At 38.0% G+C, this 25,869-nt stretch overlaps 1 protein-coding gene across 3 annotated transcripts in view; it reads right to left on the reverse strand.

Annotated features, from left to right (window-relative positions):
- The window catches only part of POU6F2 (POU class 6 homeobox 2), a 501,581-nt gene that overhangs the window by 386,511 nt on the left and 89,201 nt on the right, over positions 1-25,869 (reverse strand). For 2 of the 3 annotated variants that reach the window (XM_073008947.1, XM_073008946.1), the window contains one exon: positions 14,788-14,959. In XM_073008947.1, coding sequence (XP_072865048.1) covers positions 14,788-14,959 — 172 coding nt within the window. Of the gene's footprint in view, positions 1-14,787; positions 15,011-25,869 lie in introns of those variants that run through there. The other variant, XM_073008948.1, reaches the window with a different exon arrangement.

Here is a 25,869-nt window from a genome sequence, read left to right on the forward strand (position 1 = left end):
ATTTGTTTTCCCAACATCATCCTTTCTACGCTGACACTGCTCAGGGGTGCAGCCAAGTGTAGATAAATTTAAGTTTGGTTACCCAATGACAAAACCACAGAGGGAACAGTAATAACATCTGGGACATCTAAGGGGCGATACAGCTATAAATTCAGTGAAGAAAGTCAAAACTGTCACATTATATGAAAGGGATGGTCATTGCCACTGGCTTAAAAGAGAGTTTGTCTCTTCTACTTAACATTAACACAAACGTGTACATTAATTCAATCTGAAAGTATGATTTAATATTTTTTAATTTCACAACATATTTATTGACATTGATCGACACATGTTAAATGAGTGGTTTTAGAAGTGTCAATGATTTCTAAGAAATGAGCATAGGGTATGAATATGTAATTTAAAAAGTGTGGGGTTGCCATGGCAACAACAACAACAACAGAAAGATGTTCCTTTACTGATCCTGACAACTTTGGTGTATATAAGAGGAAGTAGGTTTTACGGATCTCAACCAAAATGTGTAAATATCCCCAACAAAGGTTATAACATGTTTCCTCCCAATTATGGCTCCAAATGTCAATTTAAGCTACTTAAATATTCACAGCATGTTCAAACCCTTGGGAGTGTGTCACTAATAGATTTTTTTGAGGTTGCCATCTTATTTTTGGTTTGTTCCTTTTGAAAAATATATGAAAAGGGTTCATTCTTGAAGATTTGAAAATTCCAATTAAACATTGGCGGTGAAAATTCCTTAAGGAATGAGGACTCCATGGATTTCTAGTTGAAGGCATGTTCCCATACCTAACACATAACTAACATTTTGAGAGAAGCGCTTCCAGTTTAGGGGCAAAAACGAGCTCTCTGCTGGGACAGAGAAGACCCACAATCTAGTCAAATCCTTTTTTCTGGAGCAAAGGTTACTCTCTCCACGTCTAGCTTGAGTTTTGGCTTTCATGGAGAAGCTATGTTGAGAAAACAGATCTTAACGTTCAGAGCCCCTGCTGATCATTAATCTCCGATCCACACTCCCAAGAGAACTCCCATCAGAATAAGTCACTTCTCAGACCTTGGAAAGATATGCATTGGGCTAAGAAGTGAGGGGAAGGGGCTCTCATTATTAAACACCACCATGTGCAGGCATCTTATTTGTCTTCCTTGACATAATCTTCAACATCCCATCAGATAGGTATTTTAACACTCACGTTTCAGAAGAGGAAACGGAGGCATAAGCTCATAGCCTTGTGCCTAGGTCAAGGGTGGTGATTCGAACCCAGGTTACCATCCTTCTGCAGTACCATTTTTCTAAAATTGTCACATGACTTCAATGGAATGTTTCTCTCTCTCTGAAATTTTCTGTAGTTCACCCTGATTTGGTCACAAAAGCATTCTCTGTTCCCAACATGGGCAACAGTATGGTCAAGGCAGAGAGATAGAAGTGCTTGGCCTGGAGCTGGCAAATTCCCTTGGAGGGAGGGAGGAACAGCTGACGCCCCTGGGAAGAACTCCACCCAAAGACAGACTGCCCCCGGGGTATCTGACCACACCGCGAGGGAGAGACATTTGCTGCTGCCCACAGACATCTGGCTTCATAGCACTTCTCAAGGCCAACATTATTTTTAAAAACGCTATTATTTGAAAGAATCACACCTTCCAACATTTTAAATTCAGAGAAGAGTCAGATAGATGTGTAACTGACCTGTTCCATCCTTGCTCACCACCTCACTTATGTACTCCCCAGAATGAAGAGAGTGAACTATCGTTCTCTCTAGAACCTGCTTACAATCCATTTATGAGTCTGAATTCTTTCCTGAATGGAGTTGAAAAGAAAGCAGAGACTGGAGAAGGAAAGGGTGTTGCCATTAGGAAGCAAAGATCCCCAGAACCTTTCTTTGATCAGGAGGACCCTTGGGGGCTGATGTTTCCTTATGGAGAAGCGTGGCTACTTCCAAAGGCCACAATTTTGGTTTTATGGTACCTGCTGCCCAAAATTAATCAGATTCTTTCTAAACATAGCAAGTACGTTTTCAACTCTTAACTAAGTGTGACATTCATTGAGCTCCGGTTACATTCCAGGTACTCTATAGGCTTTTACATGTGTCATTTCACTTCAAGCTCAAGATTGTCCTGTGGCGTACCAGCAATACTTCCATGCAGAGATGGGGAAGCTGAAGTGTCAACATGTTATTACTTTACCCAGCCAGTGAACAAGTGGCAGAGCCAGACTCAAGCCCACACAACCTGACTCCAGAGCCTTGAAGCCCTACTTTATAGTGTAAGACAATGACCAGGTGCGGTAGCTCATACCTGTAATCCCAACAGTTTGAGAGACCAAGGTGGGAGGATAGCTTGAGGCCAGGAGTTCAAGACCAGCCTAAGCAACAAAGTGAGACCCGCCTCTTGCAAGTTGAAAAAAAAAAATTAGCTGAGTGTGATGGTGTACGCCTGTAGTCCCAGCTACTCAGGAGGCTGAGGCAGGAGGATCACTTGAGGCCAGGAGGTTGAGGCTGCAGCCATGATCATACCACCGTACTCCAGCCTGGGTGACAGAGCAAGATCTTGTCTCAAAAAAATAATAATAATAAAATAAAATAAAATAAAAGGAATTGGCCCCCGATAGAACATATGTAAAAACATAAGTAAATAAAAATAAAAAAATAAAAAATACATAAGACAAACAAGAATTTTGGGAGGAGAATGAAGGCAGAAAAGACAGGGAGGAAGAAATAATCTAATTCATCCTCCCTTTGGACGTGATTAAGAGACAATCCCTAAAGAAGAGCAATTGTGTTCCACGGCATATGCACCAAACCCTGTGATGAAAACATTGCAAATGTCATTTGTCACAAACCACTTAATGCTCCTTTCTTCTTCCCTACTTTTTGGAGATCATAGTTTTTTTCTCAAATGTTGAGGCTTCTAACCAACAGACAACTTTTGAAAAGCGTGGTTTTGAGACTTAAAATTGCCTAAAAAGGTACCAGAAATGATCAAGTAAAATAGAATGTCAATGTGTGATGCTGATTGTGGGCCATTTCAGGGTGGGGTCCCCATGTCTTGTTCAGTTTTGCATCTTCAGTATCCCTCACAGTGGGCAAGCTAGGTGATCAATTCTATCTGGTGTCTTCTCTACTGAGTCCTCAGGAGACAGCACCGCCCCTGCCACAAAGCAGGTGCTCAATAAACATTTATTGAATGGATTAGTTCACTGTTCCATGTTGAATGCATAAACTGTATTGAATAGAAAAAACTCATACAATAAATAGGGCAAATTATGGGTTTTCACTTCTACGCTACACTGTAACTACATGATATATATGTACCCCTCCTTTGTTTTGAAAGTGGCGCAAAAGTAAGAAATCCAGTTTCAAAACACTTCACGGCAAAGGAGAAAAATATAAGAAGTGGAGACAATAGAGACTTGATGAAAATTCCTAGGAAAAGTAATTTCAAAGATTCAATATAGAAATGATCCCAGGATATCATGGTTTTATTTTCATCAATTGTTTTACTTTGAGAGGAAAAGATTGTTCTTCTAACTTCTATAAACATGCCCCCACCAAAATGGAATGTTTCTTTGTATGGCTTTGTGACTGTCAGAGAACAAAGAAGGAAATGTGATGAATTTTGACAGAGAATAATAATAATAATAAAAGCCCTTTTATTTATTCTTTAGTACCCTCTCTGGAAAAGGGCATATATACTAAGAATGGCATAAAATGACAAATATAATGACACTGTAATTTCAAAGAGTGCAAAATGTTAAAAACTTGATAACCATTGTAAAACAGCTTCATAATTAAATTTATATTGAAAATGTCATCACGTTTTATCTATATATTAAAGATATGAAATCAATTTTTAAAGTATTTTTTAAAATTTCACATATATATTTGTTTCACCTGATATGCACAGTTGTGCTATTTTGCTTTTACATTGCATGAAGTATTTCATTATATAAGCTAATTTCAAATATTGTTAAACTAAAAGCTTTACATTATTTTTATGTTCACTTGCTAAATGTTCAGACACAGCCACATTAAAACAAACCATTTCAGCTTTCAGCCATCTATTTTTAAATTTTAAGTCATTTTTTTTCTAGGCTGCAAAAGTGTATTACCAAATAAACTGACAAAACATCTCAGCAACTAACATAAACGTGCAATTTTAATGCCTTCTAATCACACAAATCAATATGAGATTTTTGTACTTGTGCATGACCTTCTTCAAATTATCCCCCTATTTTGGCTGAATCAGAACGAGTGTGGGCTATTTGATAAAAAACCCTAAGTGTGTGAAATAAGAGCCCTCGCTTCTTCTGCCAGACTCCTCTTGACAGAAAGATGATAGAAGCATCACATCCCTGGGAGAGTAAATGCAAACTGACAAGAGATGAGCCTTTAGATGTTGAATATAATCTTGAATTGTGCTTGAAGTGTCTTATTATCTTGTCTTTTGATGTCTGAAGGGGTGGCTCATTGTTAGAAAAAGGAAAACCCTCGCACATCTTTGCCATCTTTAAAAATTGTTTGGCCTTTAACAACTGCTTTTCCAACTAATGTCCATTTCTCCTGACAATAAATATGGCAGGTCGTCGGCAAGTGACAAACAATTTACTTTACATGCCACACTTTTATGGGTTTTGAGAGCTCATGTGGAAGTATTTTAAAAAGCCCATGGAAATTAGCAGTATTACAAATGTTAGGAGGACTGAGATCTCCATGCAGATACTGATGTGAAGTTACTCATCGTGGTTATTTCCTGCTGTTTCTGGTTCTATATCTCACTGGTGCCAGATTCAAAATTCAAGTTCTTTATTTATCATTGACTAAAAATAGCCAGAGAAAATGAAAGAGCAACAATCAGTTCTGACAGATTCCATAAAGGAGATGCACAAATACAGATTTCCGACACACACTGCAATATTCAGAAAGGTGTATTTAAAAATGCTTATTTCTAAGTAAGAGATCAAGATCAACAATGGGCTTGCTGCATTTTGCCTTTTATTTTTAAGAATCTTCAGCACGTTTTAATTTTCACCGCCACTTTGGGTACCCCTTACCCTTTGTATCTACCATTTGTTTTGTGGTTTTAGTTTTAACTTAAAAGTTTAATGATGTTCCTGGTCAATAGGATTTCTTAGCAGCTAAATCACAGTCCTGCTAGCTTTCTGTCACCCAGCCAGATTTTGTGAAAGCTTTCAAGATCTTTTCTCAGACCTCCGTCACTCTAAGAATCCATAAGAATTCTCAAAAGGACCATAAACCGTTACAGGGTTCAGGTTATTGTATCATTATAAAAACATATTGATACACTACAGATGACAAGACGTGTAGCCACCATTCTAAGCTACTGCAACCACCTCCATGCCATCAGCAATCTCCAAGGTGACCAGCTCTTTTTTTGTAAGCAGGCAGCTGTAGATATGAATTCCTTTTAAAACATGAGGCATAATTTTTAACACTTTTCTGATGGCCTTCAGATTCCAGTTGGCTTATTAGAAAACTACTATGAATACAGGATGCAATTAATGGGAGAAGTAAAGATTTAAACTAGAGCAAAGAAATAGACTAGTCTACCTGAAAATTTGAGCAATTTCTTGGGTAAGGCTTAAGACTAAAACCTGCCTTCACCTTAGGAACCAGAATAAAATGAGCCAATCAACACTTAAAACAGTGATATATGTTCCTCCCAAAAGTTTGTAAAAGTTTTCCCTCATAATCGAGAGGATCCTTGTTCTGGATATGTACGTGTTCGTAGATTATAGAGCAGTGTATGGATTTAGTTAAATGGATCCATTGAAATAGGAGTTTGTTGCAATATTTCTTGTATGCTTCTCCTTTTGCAAATAGCATGCGTCCTTTCTGACACATTTCTATCTTGCAGTATTTTGGGAAATGAAGTAGGTATATTGAAAAAAATGCTAGTTTTGATGAAGTGCATTTCACTCCCCACATTACTTCCATTTGTATACATTTTTAAATATAGGAACATGTGGGTTTCCATTCGACTTTTGATTCTCCTTTACCCTGGGTCGATTTGAGCAAAAAGTCATGTACAATAATTTTCCATACTTTTAAAACAGCTTCAAATGTTTGCATTTTTAAATCATATTAACCCCTTAGCTTCTCTTCTGCTTTGACAGTGATGATTCCTTCCTGCAGGAAGTCACCCCAAATCATTAATTTGCAAAAATAAATGTTGACATATTGGTATTAAAAGGCAAATAACCACATATGTGGTCATCAAGAACTGCAAAAAGAGATTAATCACACCATATTACTTTAACAGTAAATGTTTAAAATATGATTTCTTTATTGTGCACCAATCACACACTGTACCTTGATATATAGGCACATAGAATCCTTAAAAGAATGTGTAACAAAAATTGTGCTTAATAACTATTGAATAAATGCTTTTGACTTAAAAAAAGAAAATGATAAATGTTTATATTGTGATATATGTCTATCCCAGAAATAGACAAATATTTAGGTTCCCAGTATTTTAGATCCCAGAGTCTTCCCTAGCTTAGGTAAGTTGGTATGCTTTAAAAATACATATATTTTCTACAAGTCAAGTTTTCCAAAACCCCCAGATTTCTTTACTCAATTAAACTGCACAAATCCTGAGGAATCTTCTTGTCTCTTCTGCTCAGTAAATAGCAGCATCGAAGAAGACACTGGAACTTGGATTCTAGCCCAAGTATAGCTGAAGCAATACTACAATATAATTAGTTTCCCTTTTTTGGTAAGCTATTAATTTTGATACATTTATCAGGGAACTGTTTTTTAAATATACAGGAGAAATGCATTTAAATGTTGGATGGATAGCATGAACTAAAAGAAAGCTTATTATTATAAATGAGACTTTGCTAGTTTTACAATAGAGAAAATACATACATACTACAGATTCAGTAAGACGATTTGAAGCATTGTATGTGTATGAAGAAAATATGGAGAAAAGCAGACCATAGACACACACAAATATTTTATACAGATAGCATTACACTTCTTTCACTGTGCACTCACAGTGCCTAAGAAAGAAAATATAGGGAAACAATAATAAAGTATGGAAATGGTAAGAAAATGGATAAATTTGCATTGCTATTTTAAAACATTGTGTTAATATCAGTCTTTAAATATGAATTCTTTGGCTTTCACAAACTTCTGTCATAATTATGCTTTTATTCTCATTAATAGGATGAAATTAAAGAAATACAAAATATTTGGAAGGTACATCAGTCAATCCCAAGAAACACTAATTATTTTACAGGAAAAGATGAAACACTAAGAAAACTACTTAATGCCAAACAATATATGGCAGGATACACGTATTCATTAAATTGTGAAACTGTTTCATGTTGGCTATCATTGGGACATCATAAGTATCCTAAAAATACCTTCATATTCTACTTCATTCATGAGCTAAACTAACAGGTTTTATTTTGGTTATTTACTAAGAACATTTTGAACCATCTTAGTGAATGCAGATTTCATTATACAGTCCCATTTTCAAATGGTCTTTTATACAGCAAATCTCTTAAGCATTTAGTTCATGTATAATTATATTACTTAGTTTCTCTAATTATAATCTGATCATTTTTCCTTATATTTTCAAATAGTTTTAATGGCAGTGTGGTCCTCCAATAATTAGTCACTTGCTTAGACTATTAGTTATGTTGTTCCAGGTAGCTAATTTTTTAATTTTAAAAAAATCACAATATATTCTTGTTACATATAAGACCTTAAAATCACTTAAGAAGGAAAAACTGTAAGAGAAGTTTGGGCATGGGTTTTCTTTTCCATTCTCAAATAAAATATAGACATTCATATAACATACTAGGAAATTTTTTAAAGTAGAAGTTAATTATTAAGAAGCGATCTCAGGGAGTAGGCATCTTGATTAGGTAGTTTTAAAAAATCACCTTGGAATATTTATAAAACAAAGTTAATTTCCACTTCTCTGCGAATGACAAACTTTCTTTAGCCTCAAGAGATCCAGTGTTATTCTTTCTGACCTCTGCATTCACACTAAAAGGGCTTAATCCATTTTTGATAGCTTATAAAGTGTCACAGCATAGACTAGGAGATGTCTCCAAACAAGTCCACCCTTGTTTCATTTTTATGAAATCTGACTTTGACCATCAGGAGGTGAAAGTTTGCATTGAAAAGATTAAGAATCAGATCAACGTGTTTAATAATCAACCACATCAGAAGCCCCTATATTACCAAAGCACAGATACTCCTTTATGAATAAATATTACTTGAAGGTATTCCCAAAGAAAAGTCCAGTGTTGATAGATTTAGAAGCTCATTCAGAGTCATAGCATGACAAAGTATATGTTCAACTGCAAAATACCATATAAAAAATTAAAACAAATTATGCTCACTTGTTTCTCTCTCAAAGAAAAGACATTTGAAATTTAAAAAGATAAACATTTAAAAAGTAAGACTGAAATGGCATGAATAAAAGAAAAGCTGAACAAAAACGCCAGCTAAGTACAGAACCCAGGAAGACAACAAACAAGAAAATTCCAGAGCCAGGCTGATATTAAAGAGAAACCCATCCACTGGAGAATGGCAACTGTTACTATGAGCTTTCTCTAGCTACCTCTGCCTTTGGATATTTTTAAAAAATTTATTAACCTGACAGCGGGAAACTTTATACAGATTGCCCCCTGACAGGGTGCCAGTTTGGTATAAACACTTTGCTATCTTTTTCTTTAGCATAAAAAATCAAGAAACATGTTAAGTGGAGCCAGGTGCATATTTGGGCAAATGTGCCTGCTTCTCCGATTGCCTCTGCATTCCCAGGGAAGGCCTGAATAATCAGGGCAGCCCAATAGCAGAACTGAACCTTCCACCCTTCCTCTTCACATTTACTTTCTTTTTAATGTGTGAATGTCTGATGTATTATTAATCCCCAAATATAAACCAGCAAGGTCGTCAATCAAAGAAAGTGCCAATTCTCTCACAAATTAACTGTTGACTGTCTCATAACAAACAAGGTCCACTTGAAACGGTCAAGTGAAATCTCAACGTTGAAGTGGGAGAAAACGTATTTGGTCAATTCTTGAGAACGAGAATGCTAGCTGTATAATTAAAGCAGGTAATTAAGAGCGAAAGCAATCTTCTTAAGGGCTGAGCCTTGGGAGCTTGAATCTGGAATGCACCTCTATTTATTAATTATGACATAAACCGGGCTGGGTGAACTACAAAAACACTGTAATGCCATGTAACCTTTAAGTCAGAAACATCCAAGACATTCAAGAGATGAAAATGGGATCATTTAAAGGAGTGATGATGTACAGATTAATCTCATTTCTAATACCTTATTTCCTGTTGTTTTTAGGACAATTTAATGACAATGACAAAATATAAGAATCACAGTAATCAAAATAAAAGGGGAGAAAAAAGTTAAACCGTATCAGTATTTTGACTTGCTAATGTGCTACCATGGAGTATCCTTGGACACTGCAATATTGAACTTCCTGCTTTAAACAGAGGTCTGACCTGAGCACCCCAGGCATAGCAAAGAGCTAGCAAAGACAGGCACAGAGGAAGGTCCCCACTGACGATTCTGGCACATATTGTGCACTGTCCCCCATTGAAGTGCACTTAGAAATGAGCAGCTCCACAAACAAATATGGTGAAAAATTTGAACACCAGTGCCTCTCTATATGGATTTCTTTTTATTTCACAGCTTACACATTCATGTTATTTAAAGTGGATTTATTTATCAATAGAGCATTACAATGTTTTTCTGGGGGGAAAATCTAAATTAAAATTGTCCAAATGCACACAGCCTCTCACTGATTTTTTAAAAAATACTCCTGTGCATTAGACTTTCTTAAATGTAGGAAGTGTATCCAAATAGCATTTTTTTTTTTCACTCAAGCATGCAGCAGCATGACAACGGCTTGTTTGACTATTAAACCACAACTGATTTTTGACAAATACCTTGTGCATCTCACTTACTTCCACAAATACAGGTTTCTACAGATTTCTTTTAAATAACTATTTTTGCATAAATCTATTACTCAAATTATTTAGTTGATTTAAAAAATATACTTTTAATATTTCTTTAGCAAAACTTTCTTTGGTGAAAAGGGGTATACATTTTCAATTGATATAATATAGAAACTTCTAAAAATATAGAAGCATGATACATATTTTAAATAAATATATTTCTCTAGGGAATTTACCTCATCACCTCCTAACTAAATCCCTCTTGGGTTTAAGCTCTTGGTACTGATTACTGGCTCCAGAATAGTTAATCAGAATATTATAAATACTCAAGGTACTGAAGCTTGGAGAGAGACGTTTAAATAAAGTAATGAAGACAGTGATCCCATAATGAAGGCCTCCGCGGATGCACGGGCGCCAGGCAGCATCACCCCCAAGTGCAGTCCCCATAATGCCCTGCAATGACCTCCACGCCGACCTGCAGAGACCACTGTCTCAAGGGGTGACAGACAATTTAGTCCTTTATCCTTTTGTCATTGAAAGCGGCTCCACTGCCATAAATTCTAATCAAGTCAAACTGGATGGCAATTTGAAAGAAAAAAATCTTATAATGCATGTTTCTGTGAGAAAGATCACAGAAAGGAAAAGAAATACACGATATAGTACATTCTATAGCATGGAGGAATCCCTGAGCCAACTTTAAGGGCTTTTCCAACAGCTCACAGATAAATGGCAATGAAAATATCCACTCTTAAAAGTATCATTGCATGCAATTTCTTTTATCCTAGAAAAGCACAATATCAGAAGAGAAAATCAACCACAACTTTTTACTTCGGATGCAATGCTTATACAAGGTTTTGTAGTTCCATCTCAGCTCAAGACTCTTAGCTGTGTGCCCCATTGATGCACAGTGTAGTACAACTGAGAAGCCAGCCACCGAGACTAACGCAGCCACCCAAGATAACTGGGACTTAAAGGAAAGAAATCATGAGGTTTAACTTCAAACAATAAACATTTTCCCAGGAGAAACACTGTTAATAAATCATCTTTCAAATCTCAAATATATAGGGGAGAAAATATTTAGGGCATGTTTTATGAGATCTCACTTCTTCGGCTGAGAGTGCACGGGAAAACTTTAGTGCACATATTTTTTCCAAGGATATATATTACTTTTATCCTTTCCGCGGTCATTTTCCCGACCAAGTTGTTGATGCTACCATTTGAATTTTAGCATCCAACTTGACTGAATGTGGAACACTGAATTCTTGATGGGCATAACTAAAAGTGAAGCACCACATTGACACGAGTACTGTAAATGTCACTAGAGAAACACAGCAACCTCTTCCCTTTAAGATGGTTTGCCAAAGGCCAGTTTTGAGAATGGTTTCCAATATATACATCACTAGTCACATATTAAATGACTGGCTCTATGTAGCAACACTCATCTGATCACACAGCTAAAGCCCTGTGAGATACAGCTCCAGATTCTCTGATAATCCCCCACCCCCAACCACATGCAAACCTGTTCTCCTCTATACTGTTTCTTACGGCTCAGAGCTTAGCATAATACAGTCATGAACTGAAAAAGGAGATAGTTATCCTACAGGCTTTAGAAGAATAAATAATGCACCACTTAATGATATCACAGAGAACTACCTAAGCACATGTTTCTCAATGAAATGTGGATTCATCTCTCCTAAGTGTACTTTAGTTTCCACGGCTGTTCAAGTTAAGCAAAACGTTACCACTGATGTAATTACTTTATAAAACACAAGGGCCCTTTTCTGAACTTTCTACTTAGGCTGGCATATGGCTTCTCCTTTCTCCTTCTGGTATTCTGAGTTGCTCAGAGCACTGAAACATTCTGCACAGTATGTTTCCCTTTGGATGCTGTTAAGTGCAGAGGTGCAATTTAAGGAGAGGCATAAAAGGCCCAGTGGTTCCTGGAATTTCCTTTGTTTATCCATAGAGGGCATCAGTATTAGCGTTCCTCCTGCAGTTTTGGGCTGAAGGTACCATACTGTGAGGGAAACAGACTTGTCCTCTGGACTGCTAATTTGAACAGTACACAGATGGGGGAAGAGGCTTCAAAGAAATCCATTTAAACTGAAATTTCAGGTACAATAAAAAAAACCTGAGCTCTGCTTGTCTCCTATTGTTGGTTAATGTCTCTCCATGAAACTAAATATATCAAGATGCACATGATTTGCCATAATCTTGCCATCTCATTAGAGAAGCCCAATTTTCAATACTACAGTGTATACATAGAAGAATGACAGTTTGAGAGAGTGAGTATATTAGAAAATTATTGTTTAGATAAAAACATAGATGCTGTCAGCTATTCAGGAAGAACACAATTCTTCATTATCAAGAAAAGGGTATAATCAAGACTACATCTAAAAACATAAAACAGACTTGAACATATGCATATCAAAGAAAATCATGGTTCCTTAAATTGTGCTGCCAAAGTTGCTAAAAATTCTGGGACAGAATTATTCTGGAAAGTTTTAGTCGGTTACGTAAACTTGAATTGCTACGGCCAAGTCCTGGTAATATTAAAAAGTAAGAGCATAACAGGCCCCTGCGAAGGAAACCTTATGAGAATATTAGGGGTCTTCCTCCTGATCCTTTCTATTCTTTCTTTCTCATGTTGTCTCTAATTTTTTCTCAAGTTCTCAAAACTGTTAATCTACTGATTTCTTCTTGACCTAATTGGAAACTGAGAAATACTCACGTTGTGTTTGAAAAACAGTCTAGAGACCAAAGACAATTAAGTGAATTCAAAAGGAATGTAAGATGTAGATTTTGCTGTGCTCTCTAACACAAACTCAGAAGTTGAGAATTTCAAAATGAAAAGCGGATTCCTTCTAAAATCCACTATGATTTTAACATTAAACTATGAATTCTTAGTAAATGGCACCTCACAAAAATATTACTTTTGAATTAAACTTTTAATTCAAATCCTTCCACCCTCTTGGAATTTTTGAAGCTTTTTTCTCTACCCATGCAAATCAGTAAGACATAGCATAACAAATCTATAACAGTGTTCAACACTGGGAACCCTAAACAAATGAAAAAATCAATCGCCCCTCTTTTGGATTACTTGAAAGAAAACAAGTTGGAGCTCCAAGCTCAAGTCTACAAAATCCATTTACTTTTATTTTAAATGCATGCAAAGTTTAGGAACAAAAATGTATTATCTGTAGCTTATTGAACTCAAAATTGATTACTTTTTAAAAGTCAAAGTGCTTACTTAGCATACTCAACATCAGACGGGTATGAGCATGGCTTTTACCTTTCTGTAATTTATCATTTTATCTGACTTTTCTCACTACCCTCCTACAATTGAAACGAAGGTTTTAGTGCATAATTCTTCCTAGATGGATAAAAACTTGCACTGTAAAAAAATTTCTTTAGGGTGAAAATGCTAAAACCCGAATGCACGAGTTTGGAAATTCATGTCAGAGGTGGCATTGCTGCTTTTCAAAGAAGGGGTGCTACCAAAGAATTTCTTGCAATTGGAATCTAGTATATTGTTAAGCATAAAACAGTATTGTACCAAGAGAAAATCTGAAAAGCAGAGTTTCTCTGTGACATCTCTTTAATGTTTGATTGAGTAAGCATTTAAAATTAAGGAAAAGCTTGTCTGTTGAAGCAAGCTAGCCTAGAGTTGCCAAACTCTCAAGGCAGCTTGCTTTCTGTCTGTTAAAATAAATAAATAAATAAAGCCTGTGTTTTAAGCCGAATTGCTGATTTTCTTAACAAAGTAGTAGTCTATGTAATGAATTTTTTTTTTTGAAGTTCAGGTGCTTGATTGTTTCTTACCTGAGACCAAGCAGTACTCTGCCTGATATATATACCTCAGGTTAGTAGGTATACATATGTCTATGTGTGTGTGCACACACATGCACTTGAAAATAATTAAAAGCAAATGTTTCAGGAGCAATTGTTCTGAAAACCTAACGTCACTCTGAACCCTAAAGTGCTTCTCCAGCAGAGACATCCATTAACATCTATCACTCAGGCACGCGCCTCAACAACCCGCTCCCCTTTCTGATTAGAGATCACAGTTGCATGAGTTGGCTTACAGAGTGTCATCAGTTTGAATGACAGATGTCTTTGCTGGAGTGGCACTCTGCTTGTTCTTGTTTTGTTTATGAAACAAAGATTCCTAAAAGGTCCTGGGCTGCCTCTACTTTTAGTTATGAGGCTATAAACACAATGTTGAAAAGGAGAGGGGTAGAGGAGGGAATCAGAGAACCTGTTTTCTTTCCTCATCACCTTTTTTAAAGAAGAAATATTCATTCTGATTGTGATGACACATGTTATTTCTTAGAGCAATTCCCGTGGCCACCTTTGTTTACCTGGCATAGCAAGACTTGTATTGATATTTTTCAGTTCTCCTCTCCCATCTTTAGACGACAGATAATGTCTTTACTCACCTTCCCCTTAACAAAAGGCTGCGAAGCAACCTGAAACCCAGTCGATATTTACTCAATAAATGTTAACCAATTCTCACAATGGAACCGATTTCCTGATTATTATTACCACTTTCTATTTTTTTCCAAATAATTTCCAGCCTGAGGACTCTAGCAATATTTGACAAGTCAAAATGGGCAGCGAATAAGTTCCTTGTTGGTAAAAGTTTGGAGGACATCCTCCTAGCTGGCTGGAATCAGCTTCGGTGGCTTAGCACCTCCAAGATGCTCCTTTTTAGTACTTACGAGAAAACTGAATGAACAACAGAAAAAAAGGGAGGGTTGGGGGGGTTGGATTGCTCTTCCGGACACCATGGTAGTACTGAAATGAAATACCTAGACAGACTTACCGAAGAGCTTGCTGGGAGTGTCCTCGCTGTCATTTGATTCCACAGGCGCAAGCAGGGGCTCATTCAGCTCGCTGTCTGAAGTAGCAGCCTTGTCCTCACCTCTCAACTCCGCATTCATTTCACTCCGCACTGACAGCAAGGGCTTACTGACTTGTCCAGCTATCATTGGATCCTAGGATGGGCGAAAAGAGTGAAGGGGAGGAAAAAAAAAGTGGCAGCTTTAGAGTGCGTGTCCTCTCTCTCCCTCTCCCTCTCTCTTCTCTCTCTCTCTTCCACACACACTCTCCCTCTCTCCTCTCTTATCTCTGGCTGCTCCCGCTGTTATTGCTGGCTGCAGTCAAGTGAAGAGCTATTACAGATCCGATGAGTTCTCCATTACTCCCCACCCTATTAAAGCTCAACTAGCATGTGAGAGATTCAGGAGGCTTTGGAGGAAAAAAAAAAAAAAAAAAAAAAAAAACTTATTTGAAAGCAACCTAACCAACACAGCTTTAATTGTGGGATATGCTTTTGTGCGAATGGTTTTACACCTTGTTCTGTCTTTAATGCAGTAAGAAAAAAGAAAGTGCTGGGCTTGTACTTCAGCAACATACTAAAAAGGAAGAGCACCCTATGGAGGAACCACGGGCTATTTTAAGAAGCCTTCTCCCCGGGGGAGAAGCAATTAAACCCTATCCCAAGAGCAGAGAAAAAAGATAGGGAGAAAAGAGACCTCGAAAGGCTTTCAATGGAATAAAAGATATTTCTTATGTAAATTCTATAAGCACCCTTAGAAGTTGGCTTCACTGGTCCCAGATTGGGAACCAGAGCTGACCCCAAATCAAATGAACATTTTAAAGCAAATAATATACAACACAATACACGAAAATTGATTTAAAATTTTTTTTTAAGGAATTGGGAAAATACTTACAAACTGTGTTCAATAATTCGGATACCTAGAGCATCACACACCCAGAGCATTAAAGAAAAAGAAAAAAAAATCGCCTTCAGAAAAGACAAACTTTCTCCCCTAATTATTTAAATCTGCTTTATCTTCAGCTCATTTAGGAGGGCATTTTAGGATCAGAAATATTTTCCAAGTGTAGTCTTTTATTCCATTTGCAAACCGAGACGCATAATATTGTTTTGGCACAATATCAGATGCAGAAGGAAAGGAAGAGCAAGAAGTGCCCTTTTTGCGAGATCTGGGAGCTATTTATTGCCAAGTTCATGCCTAAATGGTTCCTGAGCAGGAAACAGGTGACCAGCACAGAAGCAGGTGGGGTGGCCTGCTCCCGGGTCCCACCATTGCATTGGTTGCGGTATGCCTGTGTGTGTGTGTGTGTGTGTGTGTTTTTAATGTATTCATGCCTGAAAAGTGAATTTGATATGACACATGATAATCTATGAAAATGTTAATCAATACAAATAGTTTAAGCTGTCATCAAATGCACTTCTTTAGTCAATACTCATACCATTGAAAACAATGTCACTGTCACCAGGGCTTAATTTGCACAGCACTTAAATATTGGACTCTGTGCATCAATGCACTTCTTCTTCAAATACTGTAGGTAAACACATTTTCTCCCTATTTAAGGCTGAAGCACTCAGCACGCATTTAGCTGAGCCGAATCCTCCCTTTTGAATACCTTGATAGGTCCACTGGAGGGCAAAATTAATACTTAATTGAATCTCACAGTCATCAAAATAATCAATACTTTTTTATTATTTATTCTTTACAGTCTGTTGACTGTTTCAAACCTCTGAGGGAATGGTGGAAAGGATTCATGGCTTTGAAACACTGTCATTTAACAAGGCAATTTTCAGTGGGGCATTAGGGGTTGTGAAACATATAATAAAACAAAAATGGTGGCTTATAATAGGAAGAAAGAAAAGAATTATATTTCTGCCATCTAACAAAACAGGATAAATAAAAAAGCAAGTGCAGAGAAAGAGAGAGAGCGAGAAAGGAGGGGGACGAGGGAGAGAGAAAGACTGGCTTTTGAAGGGTTTTATCATATCAAGAGCAGAGCCGAGCTTTCATAATGCTGACATTTCTCATCCTGACAATCCTAAACAAGTGGAAAGGATGAGATCGCAGATATCATCTTTCATCACATTCCCCAGCTTAAGAACCAACATGACAGCTCCTCTCCCCTTTACACTGTTAATTACTAAATAAAATACTACTCTCTGTCAGCACCAGATTATTGCAGATAGCAACCACAAACATTTCTCCATTGTTTTCCCCCCTCAGAAATGGTGATACCTACCTTGAACTCCTCAGAAAAGAAATTAGACTTGTCTCACCATATTGTAAATATTTGAAATATAATCAATGTAATCAATGCAGTCGATTCACAGTATTGTCAGCTTGAATTTGCTAGTGATAGATTTGCATTTTGTTTACTGGGTCTTGTTGCCGGGATTTGGAGCGCTTGAAACTTGGGGGAGATGGGGGAGGCAGGCAGAAGGGAAAGGAGACACACAATTCTCAAAATTTCCCCAGATCTCTTTCCTAAATATCTAAGAAAGCATGCCTGTTCGAGTTCTGATTCAGTTGGTGGGTGGGTGGGTAGGGAAAGAAACAATGCTCGTTGGTTGACCTCGTGGCGTTCCTAAGTATACTTGTCATGTGATGTCAAGATCCCAGGTTTACATTCTAGTCCACTCTTTTTACTTTATAAAAGGTTGAATCCTCAGTCTCTCTAATCTAAAGGAAGGGGTGTGACCTGTACCTTTGAGATACCCAGTCTCTGTTACTGTACTGTTCATCTGAGCATTTTTTAAGATAACATTAATGGTAAACTTATGTTGAGAATAGCAGTCTTATGATAAGTCAGACATGATTATTAATGTGCCAGTGAATATCTGGGTAAACTTAAGAAAGAATATTCTACTCTTGCTTTATTTGTGAAAGGTCAAACTGAATCCCGAACCACACTGACGAGCTGAAATGCAGCTGCTGAGTTCAAGTGCACTTAAATCTTTAAGATGTTCCGTCTGGCTGATGTGTGCAAAACATGCACTGGCAGATGGTATATGTTCACTGACCATTAGCTCTTCTTCCTTAAATTACTTTTACATACCTCATACATGGCTAGGTTCCCAACTAGTGCCTCTCACTGACTTGAGCTTCGAAAATCCAAGAGTTTGTCATTCAAGTACTCATTTGAATTTTTTTGTGTTACAAACACTTTACATTTTCCATGATGCAGCCCATATATATATATATACACACACACACACACTCACACACACATACATGACATGGTTAAACAGCAAACCCCCAGTGAGGCAGAGAGCAGACAGCTTTTAATCACAGCTGCAGCCACTGGGGGGTCCATTTGAAAATGTGTCACAAGCAGTAACCAGTGAGTACAGACTTATAAGTGATGGGGGAGTGCCTCTTTCAAGTAGCACTCGGCTTGGAAGTCATTCTCTCTCTGCCAAGAGCCATAGCAGTCTGTGAAATCCTTTCTGTCGGAGTAAAGAGAGGATTTTCCAACATGCACCTATGTAGGTGCTTGTAGAAATATAACAGACCTGCAACTTCAACCTGTACAAGGATCTCTGCAGCGGTAAACAGGAACAGAAATAGCTAGTGGAGGTGAGAAGTAAAATAGAGCTGATGAAGGCTTCTTACTTGAAACTCTGAAATTGTTACTATCACAGTAGAAGACGTTGAGACTTCTTTGCAATTTGTTTATCATCCCTGACAAAAGAAAGTGACTGGTCCACCATGGAACAGCATTGCATGTGTGCAAGAATAGGACGTGGCATGTGCCAATACAGGACACTCACAGGGGCCATCAGAGACCCAAGAACCAGATGGCGAAAAAAGGAGAAGCAGGAGAGGTAGTTTCTGTTAGCAAAATCACAATAAAAATTTTCACCATGTCCTACAAGGAGAGGACTGCAATCACCACCAGAAACTACACAGTGATTATTTATCTCCTTCAAGCATTATTAAGGAATAAAAATAGGTCCCACTTATTGAATGCCTTTACCAGACAGGCTCCTCAGATGGATCTAATGTTACCCCAGCTATGCAAGGTATCAGCCCAGATGGAGGCTCAGTAGGCTATTTCTTGCCCCAAAGGCACACAGCTAAGTGGTAAAGCTGCATTTTCAACCCTGGCCGATTCATCTCCAAAAGTCAGCACCTTTTTTACCCAGTAGGCATTGAGTAAAAAATTCAAGGCTGTGGACTTAGTAACTCAAGGGGTATCCCAGATTTTTGGATTATGAGCCAGAGCCAGTGGCTGTGAAAGGTGTGAAAGCCTGGATACCCTAGTCCCAGACATCATCTTCCCTGTGGAATATAGGAACAAAACAGCTCTCTGGCTGACTTTGCTTGAATGAAATATATGGGGCAATATGGCATAGTAGACAGGACATCAGATAGTGTTCAATACCCAGGCTTGCATTCAGCTTCACCCTCTAGATAAACATGGCAAGCCACTTAACCACCTTTGGCCTTGGTTTTCTTGTCTAGAAAGTGAAAAGTCTATAATAAAACAATATTTCCCAAAGTGCATTCCACGAAACACTTGCCCCAAAAGATACTCTGCAATGAAAGAGTTCTGCAGTCGTACCCACATGGAAAACTCAGCAGGGAAGTCTACCAGGAAAGAAGTTCATCTAATTATCTTATCCTAGCATTTCCCAAGATCATCTGACCATGGGAGGTCTTTGCCTTATAACTCATATTATCTAATAGATCTGGAATGGGCAACGTTAGATTATCTGTAAATTACTGCACTAATTTTTAATGATTCTATAATACTAAGCTCAAGCACTTCTACAAGTACCTATTTGTGTAGTGCTTCTCACATTCTAACAACTTTTACCTAATTAATGTTTCTTAGAGTTTATTATGTGTAGTTACCATATATGATATATGATTTACTATGTACTAATCATATATACTGTCATTATATGCTAACTTCTGGTGTACTTTCTTATAATTTTTAAATAGAGATGTCCCAGTGTATTTCTATCATAAAGCCTTGAAAGAGTAGATATGGGGTACTGTATTAAGGAGGAGAATTCAACTTGGGCTTTGTGTTTTTTTAACCAGGCTGCTAAAAATAATACCACATAAACAAATATGTAATTCAGCTAAAGACCTTCAATAATTTAACCAACAGAGTTTTGATAAGCATATTCATTCTATTTTATAGTCGGAGAAACTAAAGATAGCGAGATAATTAACTCAGCAAAGCATCCATGTCCAGTGGCAGCCACGCGATGGAAATACCCACACTGCTCTATGCTGAGCTTGAACGAGGTCCAGCGTATTTTTACGTACATACAAACTAACAATGAAACAGGCCATCAGAACAGCTTTGAGGAAAATGCAAATAACATAGGCAGGCCTCAAAAATCCAGGGAAACAATTCATTTGTTTGTGAAGCACTTGAGTATGGTAGTTACACAACACACAACAGATTTATTTCTAGAATTCAATAGAAAAATTACGTTCATTATGAAGAAAAAAAATGTATTGGATTTTCCCTCATCTCTAAATGCTACATTTCAACTTAGGAAAGGATAGAAACAAATTACATGCATCCAATTTAAGATGCAAACACACCATCATATTTTGTGTTCAGTTTCTCCCACGGAGAAGAGGTAAAAATTGAAAACAAAGAGAATTAAGAGGAAGAAATGAGGCACTGGTAGGTTTGGGGAAAGGGCAATGTCAAGTGTGAATATCGTTACCTTAGTCGTGAAGAAAAACAAACTTAGTTTCTTTTATCAATTACCAACTATTATTAATTAGTTTAGCTCTTGATATGACATTTAATGTAAGAGTATTTCTCCCAAAAGTTTTTAAACATTTCTAATTTTTCATCATTCACTATTTCCTTACCTTTTCAGTAGTTTTTAAAACAAGAACTTCTATCTGACTTTCTGAAATAAGACCATATTTTATTTTTATTAAGTGTTTTTTATTGATGTAAGTTTATGTATTTATGGTAGAACATTTTGAAAATTTGGAAAGATCAAAGAAGGATACTAAAACTATCATAAATTCACCCACAACTGATTATTTTATTTTAAATGTCACTTTTTGGGCCACAAACAAAAATTATTTTGGAAAAAAGTGGAAAATCCCATATTTCTAGCAAATATTCAACAGACAAAAATTTCCATTATAATGCACTTCATTATAAAGCTTATACATGCATACCTTCGATTGTTCCACAGTAGATTTTTTTCACAGCTAAATATTGATCCCAGCATGCGCTTCCTTCCTCAACTCAACATTCCCAGCTGCTATCGCTTTCCCTGTGTCTCTCCATTTTACAGTTAGTGTGGCTGAAATTTTCTTTAATCCTATCCCAGAATATATAAGATAAGTATTCTGTGACAATCAAGCAGGACATTCAAAATTAAAAATAAATGCTGCATATAACAGTAGCGTATTAAAGAGGGGACCCCATGGATATTGCCTAATTTAGCGCTAATTACTGGCAGGACCAAGAATTACTGTCTCTTTCATCTTGATTCCCATACCAATGTGGTTTTCTATATCTGGTGAAGGATATTGTGAGACTCGGCTGAGCCCGGTGGCTCCCACCTGTAACCCCAGCACTTTGGAAGGCCAAGGCAGGCAGTTCAGAAGGTCAGGACTGCAAGACCAGCCTGGCAAACACAGTGTAACTAAAAATACAAAAAATTAACCAGGCGTGGTTGCGAGCGTCTGTAATCCCAGCTACTCGGGAGGCTGAGGCAGGAGAATCGCTTGAACCTGGGAGGCGGAGGTTGCAGTGAACTGAGATCACGCCACTGCACTCCAGCTTGGGTGACAGGGCGAGACTCTATCTCGGGGAAAAAAAAAAAAAAAAAAAAAAAAAAAAGATGTTGTGAGACTCAAGTGAGGCAATGTACAGATAATGTGTATGAATATGTTTGGAAAGATATAAAAGTACTACACAAACAGACTATTTTCTACAATACTGCTTCCCACATTAAGATATCTAACTGGGAGTTACTTTTCTCTCCACACCCTCAGTTTGGAGCACGAGCCACCAAATCGTTGAAGTTGAAGACAAATAGATGCTGTAGCGGACGCTGTGGGATGCTGCCCAGATCCTCCCTTTATTTTTTATTTTTTGAGACGGAGTCTCGCTCTGTTGCCAGGCTGGAGTGCAATGGCGCCTTTAGAACCAAGGCACTCATTTCCCAGTAGCCAGGCACGTTGCCCCTCAATGGCTCACGGTAAAGGAGCCCTTTCTCAGGAATTGCTCCCGCCTGAACGGAGCTGCCTCTCTCAAGGTCCTATCTGTTCCTCTGGGGCAGCCTGGATTTTGCCTTATGGCCTGCAAAGCCTGAAATATTTACCATTTACCTCTTTACAGAAAAAGTTTGCTGACCCGCGAGCTCCGCCCTGGGTTTGATCAGTTGCCTTAACTGATATTCATGCTCTAAGACTAGTATTCAATCAGAAAAGCCACATTCCAGGCGTGGCCACCACAAACATTGTTCACTGACCACCACTCCCTCGCCCTGCATTTTGCTGTTTAGTATCATTTATATCAATTTGGGTAGAATTAGTGTCTTATTGATCAGCATTAACGGAGGTTAGAAATGGGTTCTCATTTGGTTAAATTAGTCATATTCAAAATATGTGCATTGGCTAAAATATTTTGGAAACCTTTCCCACCTTTGTATGCAAGCAGAGAATATTAATGATCTAGCAAGTATTGTTGTCTATGCTTATAGATCTTGCTTCTAGAACTTTGCCATATCTGCGTTAATGAACCTTCATGCAAGGTAGCTAGATTCATCTAAAATGACAGAGAACTATGACTTCATTAAGCTTTCAGACAAGTCAAGTAAACTATTTGGAAATAATTGGTGATAAAAGCGTGCTTAATAAATATCTGAACGTATGGCAGCTCTTGGTCTGAGAGCTTGTTTTCATCATAACCAGAATGCAAGGCTTTGAGGACGACTTAGCAAACCCTCACTTATCTCTAACCATAACGGTAGTTTTGGTGGCCTACCATTATCTACCAAAAATAACCTAATAGTTGTGCATACAACTGTTGCCCCAGGCCATCTGCTACACAACCCACTGTACCAGGTGATGACCCCCAGTCAGATGAACACTGTATTAGAAGTAAGCAAGCTCGTTACACAGTGAAATAAGGTCTAGAGCTTCTGTCAAAAGGATGTCCCAGGCAAATTACACTATTTGCTAGTCCCACTAATCTCCAACACTTTATCAAGGGAATATTTGGTTAAGGTGAATGTACAGAATCATCTTGAAAGAAAAAAAAAATACAGCAAATACAAGGTTTCCTTTGGTGTAACAGGATGGTATTTCATTACCAACAATGAGGGTGCACATATGGGCAGTTTAAGGGTCTCTTGTCTTTTTGTTGAAAAGAAAATGAGTCTGTAGTATACTTGAGGAAAGGGTTTCACAGATCTGCCCATATTGCATATTTGCAATGCATCACAGATGCAATAAAATCATGATACTTGTCTGTTAGCTAATCATTTTCTTTTTCAGATAAGTGTCCTCCTCTCCTGTCAGTATCCACATAGGGTCTCTATCCCTCTCCAAGTCCCACCATGAATGCCATGTCCTCTTAACTATGCTTATACTCTAGAGGCTACTCCAATTGATAATGAAAACTGATGCAGCTATATTTAAACAGAGATAAGCAAATAAGCCAAACCACTCATCAATGTAAACCTGTAGGTTGAAATAACAACATAACAGTCAATTAAACAGGAGTCTGCCAGTTCTGGACTTCTACAAAGCATCTAGCACACAGCTGGACACACCTCCTTGGAATCCTCGCCTTGAACCTCTATAGCTCCTTTGCCCCTAGGAGGTTAAAATGACTGTATGGACGATGCTTCATGTATACTTATCTGGGAAGAAAGGGAGACACTGGTATTGACAACCTAATAGCACCATCAATTCAATTTCTGCTGCCTTTGTGAAAAAGCATCAATAAGAGTTCAATCCAGGATCATCTAGATCTGGTCTTTTGGTAATGGGGTTATACAGCAGTATTGACATTGCATACACATACCCTATATTCATACACTCTTCATAATCTGAGGACTTCAAATAGCTATCAGGATTTAATCAGAATACAACTCAGATTAAAGTGAATTTACATTTAGCAATTTGAATGTAGAGTTGCTTGGGAGTTACAAAGAGAGAATATCTGGTCTCTGTCCTAAAAAGAGCTTACTTTCTAGCATCTTAAAAACTCTAGCAGAGACACTTAATTAATGTGTGTGTGTGTGTGTGTGTGTGTATCTCAACATTTGCAACCTTTTGCAAAAGTGAGATAGTCAGTTTCCAGAATAGGAAGACCTGTTCTCTAGTCCCAGGGTTTTAAAACTGTGCTCTGAGAAGCCCTGAGGGTTTTAGAGAGGTGCCTCCAGGACCTCAAAGGGAGATAGGGGAAGACCTAAGTGCCCACTCCCAGTTTTTAAGACCATATTGGCTCCTCCCATCTATTTTACATGGAGTCTTTAGTATACTTGAGGAAAGGGTTTCACAGATCTGCCCATATTGCATATTTGCAATGCATCACAGATGCAATAAAATCATGATACTTTGTCTGTTAGCTAATCATTTTCTTTTTCTTTTTTAAAAATATAATTTATTTTTATTTTAAGTTCCAGGATACATGTGCAGGACATGCAGGTTTGTTAGACAGGTAAACGTGTGCCACGATGGTTTGCTGCACCTATCAATGATTTACTTTTCCAAAACACTTAGGTGTTAGACCCTACAGCTGAGATGTTTGAGTCCCTCACAGGCAGACATGTGTCAAAATTCCCAATACTGGGCACTATGTCTGATACAAAATAGGCTCTCAGTAAGTGTGTTTGACTGATTGATTGATAGGAAAGAAGGAAGGAAGGAAGGAAGGAAGGAAGGAAGGAAGGAAGGAAGGAAGGAAGGAAGGAAGGAAGGAAGGAAGGAAATGGAAGGGAGAAAAAGGAAGGAAGGGAGGGAAGGAGAGAGGAAAGGAAAGGAAGGGAAGGCAGAAAGGGAGAAAGGAAAGGAAAAGAAAGGAAAGGAAAGGAAAGGAAAAAGGGAAGTTCACAGCAAGGATTAGCTTTGGTTGATATTTTTAGCATACAGTCAGCTGTGTCTGAAACTACATAATATGAAGCCGAGGCCTCACCCGGCTATCATACCTCTTTGACTCTGCACACACATGCACACTGACCCATATGCTGCTTCCAGAAGCAGAAGTGAGCTCAGTTTGTGTGACTGCATTACTTGTTGTAAATAGGACAAGATGGAAGAATGTCGTAGCTACACTGGAAAGGAAAAGGAAAGTCTCATTTTGCACCAGGACTGAAGTTGAATGGGAGAGGAGCGACTACCAAGCTAGTCCGGGGATTAGTCCAACAAAGCCAAGGCAGCAGAGCCCCAAGGGGCCCCAGGTGTGCACAGGGACCACGCCCCAAGGGCTCAGCCTTTGGGCTCTGTCTCCTCGTTCAGCTGGAAGCATCTTCATGTCACCGAGGGAAGCCAGCCACTGCCAGCGCCTCTATAGCACTAACTGTGGTCCCAGCCTCCTCGCGGCCTTCAGGAGCAGTGTCATCAAACACACACAGCGTATTAGAAGTGTAATTTTACTACAAGTGTTCTCTTGGTACGATTTTTCTTAGAAGAAATTTATTTAAATGAATTTTACATGAAATATGTGTATACATCTAATTCTGTCCTTCTGTTCTGATGACAAAGTTGAGAAGAAACACTTTTTCTTCAAAAAACATCCAGCTCTTTATGGTTTCAGATTTCCATAAATAAATACAAAAATCCATCCTGCCCCCTGCTGACAGACTAATATTCCTAAAAATCCAGCTCAAAACTTGACTGTTTCCACAGTAGTTTCTGAATTAGGCCAGAACTCCTACCTACGGTGCCAGGCCCTCCCCATTTGGAGCCTGGTCTAGCTTTCCTGGACTGTGACATTGGGCTGGGCACTGCAACACCAGGGAATGTGCTGTTCACATTCTAGTGATGGTAAAATCGCTAAGACAATTTTCTGTCATGTGGCAATAAAGCGTCCAGGTGCTTCCTGGTCTAGCTCCACAGAGATG

The sequence above is a fragment of the Chlorocebus sabaeus genome, chromosome 21 (genome assembly GCF_047675955.1).
Source record: "Chlorocebus sabaeus isolate Y175 chromosome 21, mChlSab1.0.hap1, whole genome shotgun sequence".
Taxonomy (NCBI): Eukaryota; Metazoa; Chordata; class Mammalia; order Primates; family Cercopithecidae; genus Chlorocebus; species Chlorocebus sabaeus.